This window comes from Zingiber officinale, chromosome 5B (assembly GCF_018446385.1).
Source record: "Zingiber officinale cultivar Zhangliang chromosome 5B, Zo_v1.1, whole genome shotgun sequence".
Lineage (NCBI taxonomy): Eukaryota > Viridiplantae > Streptophyta > Magnoliopsida > Zingiberales > Zingiberaceae > Zingiber > Zingiber officinale.
The window spans coordinates 109,759,566-109,770,137 of record NC_055995.1 but is presented as its reverse complement, the minus strand read 5'-3'; the positions used below and the strand labels follow the sequence as shown (position 1 = coordinate 109,770,137).

Genomic DNA, 10,572 nt, shown 5'->3' with positions numbered 1-10,572 from the left:
TAATAAGGTCAAACCAACGACACATAAATAAGATAACTCACATTTTTGGGCTAAGGTATTCTAGCTCTATAATTTTATCCGGCAAATCATAAAAATCATTATTTGTACCTCCATCATTGGATGATTAAGCACATACCCCACTATTCATTATAGTCTTCCTTTTTCCATATTCCTGAGTATGATAATTATATCCATTTATGAAATATGTTGGTCAAGTGCATACCATTGCTTTTGGACCCCATGACAGATGGAATAACATTTTTTGTTTAAGGTGAGCTTGATTAGCTTAAACCTAAACTTAAATGAATATGTTATTCATTTAAAAGTTAAGATATGTGTAAACTAAATTTATGTAAAACTAATTACATATGATTTAAATCATGGTGCAAATTCTTGATCGCAGAAGCGATCAAACTCTAGTGTCAGCATTTTAGAATATATGTTTTGAGAAATTCTATCATAAAAAATTAAATTATAACACAAATAATTTATGACATAAGAAAAAAATAGAAAATATATACTAACTTGAAATATGACGATACATGTGGATAATTAGGTAAAACATATGACTTGACTACCTGTTATTCTTGATCAGTTACGTATCTCTGCTTACATGGTCCACTTGGTCAACCAAGATAGTTAATAATTGAGAATGAGTTCAAATTGGGATTAATAGGACCTTCATCATTTCATCTCGATCTCCGTCTTTTGGTCTGAACGTGAGACTCAAAATAATATGATGTAAAAGTTATTACTTCATCCACAATGTATGCATTAACAATAGGGGCTTCAATATGTGCCTTATTTTTGACGTTTTTCTTCAAGTGATATAAGAATATGATTATAATATAACAATTTGTATTAGATATTAATATATCAAAAATTTATCAATTTTTATGCATTAATAACGAAGTATAGAAGATGTACTGTGAGTTTTACAGATTTTATATTTCTATATTTCATGCATTTAGATCAACAAGAAGAACAATAATGACTTCACTGCATGAGATGGCCTTGGCTGTCTGACTACATTAGCCAAGGCACTACTTAGGTAACTTCCTCTTTTCCCTTGGTTCTAAAACTAATCCAACTACTCTTAGAGCTTGGTCGACCTGTGGGAGCAATTGGAGAGAATGCAAGAGGGCTATAATATCCAAACAGCCAACCATTCAAAGGTCATGCAACTGGAGTCACAAGTGTCAATTGATTAAGTCCATGACCTAATCAGGAAGGTGGGTGTCCAGCAGGAACAATTGGACTTGGCCATGTGGGAGCTAGAGGCCACTTGAGCCAGAGAAAGGGCCGCCCTCAGAGAGGTTGAGGCAATGTTAACACCTGCCAAACCAGTAGAGACCAAGGCGGCAAAGGCAACAGTAGTGAAGGCCACCATTCAGCAAGTGCTACAGGCCTGCGAGTTTAAAGATTCACCGTGTCGTTCGGGCAAGTTGGAGCAAACCGTAGATGAGCTCCAGGGTGAAGTGGCTAGGCGTGTCGTGGTAGAAGAGCAATGAAGGAAGGCAACGAAAAAGTCGAGGCCCATATGTACCGTTTCTTTAAGTTGGGCTTCGACACTTGCACCTCCCAATTCAAGTCTGTTGGGTGTTCGTTGGCTGGGGAGGATGCCTCTGTTGATACAGTCTGACCTGGCTATTGTTTTGATGTTGACACTGATTTAAGTTTGTATCAGATATTAATTAAACTCAGATTGATTTCTGATCAAGGTTGATCAGGTGGGAGGGAAAAGTCCAAGTATGGAAACTTGGCACACGAAGTCGGAGAGGGCTCGGAAGCTCGTTCTCCGGACTAGGTCAGAGAGGGCTCGGTAGCTCGTTCTCTGGACCACATGAAGTCGGAGAGGGCTCGGTAGCTCGTTCTCCGGACTAGGTCAGAGAGGGCTCGGTAGCTCGTTCTTTGGACCACACGAAGTCGGAGAGGGCTCGGTAGCTCGTTCTCAGGACTAGGTCAGAGAGGGCTCGGTAGCTCGTTCTCTGGACCGGACGAAGTCGGAGAGGGCTCGGTAGCTCGTTCTCCGGACTAGGTCAGAGAGGGCTCGGTAGCTCGTTCTCTGGACCGGACGTGGAAGTCGGAGAGGGCTCGGTAGCTCGTTCTCCGGACTAGGTCAGAGAGGGCTCGGTAGCTCGTTCTCTAGACCAGGAAGGCTTTAGGGTTTAGGGTTGGGAAGCTCTAAACCTACATAGGCATTGGATCGGTCTGTTGACCGATCCAGTGATACTATGATTATCTGATCGGTCACCAGACCGATCAGTAACTCTCTGTGAACTCACCGAGAATTACTAATCGGTCTGTAGACCGATCAGGAGGCAACGGAGTTCGGGAGAAAGGATAGGGGGATCGGTCTGTGGACCGATCCACCAATAGCCTGATCGGTCCACAGACCGATCAGACCCTTCCTGGACCGATCAGGCTATGGCCTGATCGGTCAAAAAGGATGTGGATCGGTCTGTTGACCGATCCACGATAATGTCTGTGGTTTCTGCTATTTCTCTGTAACTTCTGATTCGTCTGATTTAACCATCTGCTATGAGCTTTTTAATTTGCAGGTTGCAGGTATCATACCAATGCTTAAATTCAAATTAAACTCCATCAGGAAAATAAGACAAAGTGTTCTTTCTATTGTGTTTCGTTGCAAATGGTGCAATTGGAGCATCAACGTTTACTGGCTGCGATCTGGCTGCGATCAGTTGGCAGTCAGCTTGACTCCTGCTTATTGGTTCGAGCTTAGAGACACCTGCGAAGAACATGGGTTCTATTGGTGTGAGTTCAGAGAACCAGATGAGAAGGAAGAGTGATTGGCGACGCCTTAGCTTGCAGCAGCGATTCGGTGCAGGTTGACAGCGATTCGATACAGGCTGAACACAGTGGAAAAGCAGAGGCATAAGAAGAAGGATGAAGAGATAAAACGGTCGGTCGATCAAGCAAGTGCTAATGTTTTTTGAGCTCTTGGCTGAGAAGCTGTTTTCCTTCTTGCGCTCTGCTTTTACTGTCGTCTTCGTGTGGCTGTGAGCATATTCTTCATTCTTTCTATCCACTGATCATTGTAAGTCTTGTGCTTCATTTACATATCTCCAGAGACTTTGTGGAGAGGTTACTCCACCGAGAAGGAGGAAATCTTTAGCCGGAATCTATCCGGGGTGTGATCTACCGAAAGATCAAGGAATCGTCCACCTTACGGACACGCCGAGGAGTAGGGGCAAGTTATCCCCGAACCTCGTACATACTGGTGTTAGTGGTGCTTGTCTTTCTTTTTCTTGTATTATATTTTCGTTTGCATATTTCCGCTGCGCTAACGATTTGTAGGAAGAAATTCCTTAAACTTTTAGGGGGGGCTTTTCCCCCCCCCCCCCCCCCCCCCCCCTCTCTAGCCATCCGAAGATCCTAACAGCCTCCTCCCTTGGCATAGAAAATGCATGTCTTAGTTGAAGTGCTGAACCTATGTAGCACTGATACTCCAAAAAAATTTTTAAAAGTGTCGGACACATACTCGACACGGACATGGACATGACACACAAATACGTATGTCAGATACGGAAAAAACCATGCCATTCCTTTTAAAAGATTGAACAATCGGATACGGCAAGGACACAACTAGGACACGGATGAAACACGTTTTCAGATACTTTTGGGCTCAATTGCAAAAAATTAAAAATTTTAAGCGTTAAATTGAAAAATAATAAATTTCTGAGAACTAATTAATAAATAAAAACAAATTTGGTTTAAAACCCCTAAATCCTTTCTTTCTTCTTCTGATTCTTTCCCCTTCTCCTTCTGCTGCCGAACAAACATAAGGGCATCCCTCAAGTAATAAGCACTTGTGCTAAGTCTCCTAATCACATGAATGGTTCTTCCCAATTAGGATCTAGTTTGCCCATGCTACCTTCAAGCTGAACTTTCTTCAAGATCAAGTCCCCTACTTGGAATGGTTAGGGGACTACCTTTCGATTGTACACTTGATAAATTTGACTTTGATACTTATCCAACCAGGAGAAGGTTGTCGCTCGTTTTTCTTCCACCAAGTCCAGCTCCTCGGCTTTAAGGGTTTCATTAAACGTCAAGATGTAAGCCAACACCAAGGTTGTCTTAACTCCTATCTCTACAAGTAGGACTGCTTTGGATCCATAGAACATGCTAAATGATATTTCTCCTGTAGTTGTTGTAAGTTCCTGGTGCAATTGACAAGAGAGGGTGAATTATCTAAAATTATAAGTATACACTTTCTCGATTTTTGGAATTAAGTTAGATAAACACTTAATAAATGAAAGCTGAAATGCATAAAAAAGAAATACGAGACAATCAAATTTACTTCGTTAGCAATCAGAAGATAGTTAGTCTAAGACAATGTCAGCTCACTAAGATCTCTTTCTATGCATGAACCCTCGGAGGTGAAGATGCCTCGTACAAGCGTTAAAAGCACAACTACGAAAAGTAGAATAATAGATTTGAAGTACAGAAAGTGTTATTCTAAATGAAGAGGACCAGAACTCTATTTATAGTCTACTAGTCGAACTAGCCGTTTTGCTGACGTGATATCTCCGGACATCGGAACTCGATTCGAGCGCCCCCAACTATGCACCTTATCTGCTTGCAACAGTTACTCAACGATACGATGATAAATATTCATCCTTCTCTGGATGACTGGACCAGTCCGAATGCCCGAAGTGCTACTAACGTGGAACTGAAAGTGATATGTAGCAACGACGCTACGACAAGGCGCTTGTTCGACACCAAGGTGGTCTGAGTGCCCGGACTCTCTCTCCGTGGACTTGGTTTAGGCACTTGGACAAGGTCAACTCAGAGTTGACTTTGTTCGGCTTCGACTCCGATCAATTGGGTAATTCTCTGGCCATTTAAAGTTGAGCTCACCTAAACCCAACTTCGGCCTTGTCTCCTCGAGCAGTCTTCTGCTCCGGTTGCTTGTACCTCAAAAGTGTCGCACGCGTCCTTCTCGTCTGCCAATGTACTCTTCTGCAACACCTTGTCCTTCGAATGCACCAAGTCCGTCGGCTCGCTTCCCATGTCATCCTTCTCCCTAGCTGCGTCTTCCACTCAACTTCTTGTGTTTCTAAGTTTCTGCATATTTAGACATAAGGATCTAATACAACATGATCTAATTTAACCTAGTTGATCATATCAAAACTTATCCGGGTACTTATAGTTGTATGATGCGTTGTTCAGAAGGACCAGAGCACACTAGGCAACTTGTCTATCTAAGTCCCTCCATTCCTCCAATGTGTTCAGCTTTGTCTTCAATCTATGTCTATTAGTAACTTCATCTTGCTAATTTTTTTGTGAGTAGGCTACAGTGGTGAAGATCTATTGGATCTTTAACTCTTGACGTCAAACTTTTATCTTCCGGTTCCGGCCCCAAAACTGTATCAATGGCTAGTTGCGCCATAGGATCCTCAATCTACAAATAATGTTCTACTATAGAAATTTCATGACCACTTCCTTCATTATACGCACGAGCAGCTCAACTTTTATCTATTTAGAAAAATAATCAATAGAAACCATCCAGAACTTTTAAGCTAGGATAGTCAACCATCACCTTCATGGACTTTGTTGGTCTATTCTTCCGAGGATGATGTCGCTGGCAACTCTACACTTTCACCATCTATCGTGCACCTTACTCCATGATCAATAAAAAAAAATACCCAGATAGGAGAGCCTTCTGAGTAAAGGCCTTTCCACTAAGATGACTGCTACAAGACCCTTCATGTATCTTCTTCAGTACGTAGTCAACTTCTCTTGGCCCTAAGCATTGTAGTAGCAGTCCGGCAAAGGAACGCTTGATCCTTTATGTTAAAATGAGCGGCTCTATGACGCAACTGCTTATCCTAAATGTGGGTGTCGGTCCTTTTGGAAATATGTCAAGATTTTCGTCCTTCAATCAACTTTCTCTATATCCTGAGTTATCTTAATCAAATGATTTTGGACATGAGGTATTGAGATCAAAACTTATATTTAAGTAAGCTTTTCCTCATGCATTGATCACTTGTACTGATGGCTAATAATCATCCGTGATTTATCTCTTCCGTGTTGATCCAAGGACGAATTGACAAGAGCGCTAGGGACGAGCGAAGTATCTTTTACCACATGAATCATCTCAATTTGTGTAACTCAACCTGGGACGGACCTCTTGTGTCGTCTAGTCTCCTAGAGAGCTAGCTAATCGAGTCAGTTAGTCAGCAAGCCTATTCTCCTCCCTTGACTTGAATTCGTTCGTGTTTGACATAGCCATAGGATGCAAGAGCGTCGCACAGCTCATACTCATATATAGTTTAGAATAGACTTTGTGCCAAACATTACCAAGTCATGTTGGACCAAGTTAGGCTGTGGACAACACCTTGCTGCTCAAATGAAGTTCGAGTAGACAGTGATATATACATGCCTCATGACTCCATGCAACACTCCAAGATTATGAGTCTGAATTTCCAGTGAATTTTGAGTATAGCAGCCAAATCAGCGTATTATTATTCCATGTGAAAAAAAAAGTTTTAATTTATACCAGCCAAGCACATCAACCGAAATGTGAGCAAACAATATGACAGTAGCAGTGCGTGTTTCACAGATAAATCAAGGCATAGTTTCAGAAAATCACAGCCGATCAAACAATATACTAATCACTTGAACTGACTCGAACATCAATTGGGAAAGTCGAGTAGAATAGACCGTCGTGAAAGGAATTTCATTGGCTGGAAGTTGAATGGAATTGTCTTCTTAATAGGCTTAGAGGGGATGAGCATGCTGGATGACGAGCGGGCGTCTAGAGAGACGTAAAGATTATTAGGAATGAGTCAAAGCTAAGAACGATCCACAAATTATAGCCTAGAATACAATGTTGGCAACAGTGTAGCATGTTTGGTTATGAATCCACGACCTTCGTTGTTGCCACTGCCTCTCTTGTTTTTTTTTTCATATGTATCAAGTTGCCTCTGCTAAGGATAGAGTTCCATGTGACCAGGTCATCATTGTACATCCAACATGCTTAGTGAATTATTAAAGCTAGCTAAATTTAGATTTATTTCCAAAGTACAACTTATTCAGCATAGTATAATACTTCACCTATCCCTGAACTAACTACCCTTCGAGTAAGACTTAAATCTGACCCATAACAACGGAGAGAGGCAAACAAAACAACTACTCATCTACATTAGAAGACTTAACAAAATAAAAACTGGAATGATTTGTGTAGAATATTAATGATGCTATAGTTGCATAGTCAAGATCCGAGAACTGGGAAACTAACACAAACTCCCAACAAAATTTACATATGATCATCATTAGTCATCCTTGACATGTGGATGATTTTTCATTACATGGACAAACACTGTGGACAGTATCATACCAACTATGTAGCCAGCAATTGCTCCATATGTAACGCAGATTGGCCATTCCTACATACATAAAACTTAAAATTACATCCTCTGAGAGTAGGTTCAGGAGGTTGTACATTGTTGCTTCCGAGTAGTTGGACAAACTAGAAGATTTGAATAACAAGTTTGTTTATCACTTAAAGAAGTAAAAGAGTGTCAAGGAGCAATAACCTGCCATGGCATTTCCCAGTCAAGTGGCATAGGCCAAGCTCCAAGCCATGCACCAACAATAGCTCCTTGAGCTGGTAAAGAAACCAGGCAATCAGTTGCTTGCTTTGGTCTGTAAGAAATGAAATTACATTCAAGTGTTGAAACCATCGAGTACTTCAGAGCAAATCAATGACAACAATGGAGAAATAATTGTGAATAAAATTGAAGCAAAACAGACAACCTACTTGGAATTAGCTATAATGCGCTGCCAGTCCATCCTTGACCATCCAAAAACACAGACTGCAGGTACAAACTGATAAGAGTGATGGTAAGTACACAACAGCTAGGCACATTGTTATGCTCTCGTTTTATAGACTAATTTGGTACTAATCTTTGGTCAAAGAATTTCCATAATTTCTCAACCAGATGAGTAGTGGATGTGCACAAATTCTAAAGCAATCCTTTTTCATGCTTCTCCTGGTTTATTCTTTTTCAAGCTTAGTTAGCAGTCATTGGAACCAACTAAGAAAATTCTAGCAGATTAAGCAGAATTGAGCTACAAACACTAATTAAATTTGACCTGAACTAAGACACTTAACAACAAAGAGGAATGACAAGAGGATCATGAAAACATTGTAAAATCATCATGAGGCATATTTTGAATAGAATTCAAGTAAAAATAAAACGGGAAAAAGGAAATACATAAATCAATCTATCTATTACAATGAATCAAAACAAGCTTACATATAAAATTCAGGCAAGAAGAATGGGAATGCAAATTTCTTCAGCCCATTTGGTCTTCCAACTTTGACAAGAAAATGAGAAATATTACTCATTATTACTTACAGTAAACAATGACATGAGACATGACCAGTAGATGGTGCTTATCCAATACCTGTGTAAGATACAAATTGTTCACTGTTTAAACAATCAAATTGTCTTGCCTCGTATCAGAAAGGTAGAAGCTAAAGAAAGTTGAACTTTTTTTATTGTCTGTTTCAGACCTTCTACATTTGCTTGTACTGAAAAGAGCATTTTCTCATTGCAAGTAAAGTACAATGATAGACATACTTAGGGCCAACAGGTGCGCCGAGAACAATTGCTCCAAGTGCATTTAATAAAGCTCCTGACAAGTATAAGCCAAATGACATGTAAAAGGTGAAAGAGACTACAATCTTTAAAGAAATAAAATGGGGAAAAAAAGATCACTAAATTATTTGTAAGATGTTATCAATAAGTTATAAACCAATTTATAAGCCAAATCCCTTGGATATGAACCAAATCAAATGCACTGTTTTGCCCATAACAATGGAAAGTTACAAATGAACGAATATTAGGAATGTTTTAGCTACTAAACCAACACACTCAGGAGGGATTTCAACAAAATCATAATGAGGTAGAGCAAGACTCGTACTATGAGAGAAAATGATTACTGCTAGATCACTCTATTGTCATGGCATCATTATTGGGAGCTTGAAACAGAGCAATCGGAAACAGTGATGAAAGTTTATTTCTGAGGCAACATTCTACTAATTAAGTGTTCTCTTGTATAGCTTCAAGAAAATAACTCAGAGTCTGTTGAAATGCTAATTCTACTAATTACATGAAGCTAAATCTACAGTCTAACTTCTAGCTGAACTGCAATGTCATCTTTGCAAAATATAAATGTCTGTGGTAGCTTTACTGATAGCTATTTATATTTACTTAAAAGGTTTCCAACTAAGATAGTGAATTAATGGATTAGTGTTTATAGCAGCCACCCTTATGTAGTCAAATCATACCAAGGAAATCAAACAAGAGGATGAAAAGATGCAAATTTATGTAAACAGTAATGGCACCCTGCATCACATACACCTTCCAAATTGATCGACTCATGGAGTTATAGAGGACCAAGGAGGTAGTATGCATTATTTCTACAAACTATTAGAGCAACGACAAATATGAAACCGAACAAGAAGACACAAAAAAATATTGAATACACAGAGCTACAAAATTAAAACACCAGAAGTGCTTAAGCAGGTGTGACCAGAACTAGGGAAGAACTAACGAACAACATTCACAACCATGAAAAGTAATATTCCTTTGGAAGTATAGAAATGCTAAAGTGCTTAGCTTACCGACAGGTAGTCCAAACAATGCCATCGAAACAGCCTCCCAATACTGTTACTCCTCAACGAAAAAAAAGAGAGAGAGAGAATACAGCCTTGAGGTGAATTCAAGAAAAAAAAATGAGTAGTGAATATCAGAAGGGAACTAGATTACCGGGCGGTCGTGATCTCGTCGAACAAAACTATAACTTGCTACTACAATAGGGGTTTCAAACACCTGCTAAACAAAGAAAAACAATCATAAATCTGGATAGAATAGCCGAGCAGAAGCAGAGTAGAAGTAGAGAAGGAATCTGAGACGAACGAGAAGAAAACTTAGGGTTTGGGCCGGATCGGTGACAAGGCTGAGATTGTAGGCGATTCCAGCAGCGAAAAAGCCAGCGGCCAACCCGAGGGTGCAGAGAAGATGCAGGGCCAAGGCCTTCGAGACCGCGATCTCGCCATTGTCCATTCCGAATCTCCTTTGTCAAGATCTCTCTCTCCTTCTCCTTGTCAATTCCACGGATCTTCAAGCAACCACGTTTGGCGGCGGCCCTCCGTTGCGAAGGGTAAGGAGGGGTTTCGGCAATTGACAAGCGAACGAGGAGCAGTGGCGAACTCTTCCTGAATTGTTAAAATTTATTTATTAAAAATTTCGCCGAACTCTGATCCTCATAATTTTTTAGATTTATATTTATTTTTTGCAGACCATAAAAACTTAAAACTAAAATCAGAATTAAAATTTAGAAACTATAACAAATAACTTTATATTTATTGTTTAAGAGTATACATGTTTAAATTTGATCATCTATTTATATTTTATATTATAGAACGAATATAATCAAGTTTTTTTTTATCATAGAGCTTATTCACAAGCATTATATTTGTTAATAACTTTAACATCAAAATTTGCAATATCAAGTTGCCTGTAACTTACCTTCAAT

The 10,572-nt window shown here is 39.7% G+C and overlaps 1 protein-coding gene across 1 annotated transcript; it reads right to left on the bottom strand.

Annotated features, from left to right (window-relative positions):
* Nucleotides 1-7,177: 7,177 nt before the first annotated feature.
* On the bottom strand, nucleotides 7,178-10,276 carry LOC121985333 (phosphatidylinositol-glycan biosynthesis class F protein-like). Its single transcript, XM_042538712.1, has 8 exons — nucleotides 9,954-10,276; nucleotides 9,804-9,866; nucleotides 9,659-9,701; nucleotides 8,613-8,667; nucleotides 8,388-8,436; nucleotides 7,787-7,854; nucleotides 7,563-7,671; nucleotides 7,178-7,412 (listed from the first exon to the last, which is right to left on the bottom strand). Exons 1-8 carry the CDS (start codon nucleotides 10,098-10,100, stop codon nucleotides 7,299-7,301), a joined length of 648 nt encoding a protein of 215 aa, XP_042394646.1. The 5' UTR covers nucleotides 10,101-10,276; the 3' UTR covers nucleotides 7,178-7,298.
* Nucleotides 10,277-10,572: the final 296 nt, after the last annotated feature.

What these genes read in the sequence shown, in the direction of transcription:
- LOC121985333 (XM_042538712.1), bottom strand. Translation starts at nt 10,100, where the DNA reads ATGGACAATGGCGAGATCGCGGTCTCGAAGGCCTTGGCCCTGCATCTT. An exon ending in ATTGTTTGGACTACCTGTCG is followed by an intron (nt 8,668 to 9,658) that starts GTAAGCTAAGCA and finishes TATACTTGTCAG; the next exon opens with GAGCTTTATTAAATGCACTT. An exon ending in CGCATTATAGCTAATTCCAA is followed by an intron (nt 7,672 to 7,786) that starts GTAGGTTGTCTG and finishes CATTTCTTACAG; the next exon opens with ACCAAAGCAAGCAACTGATT.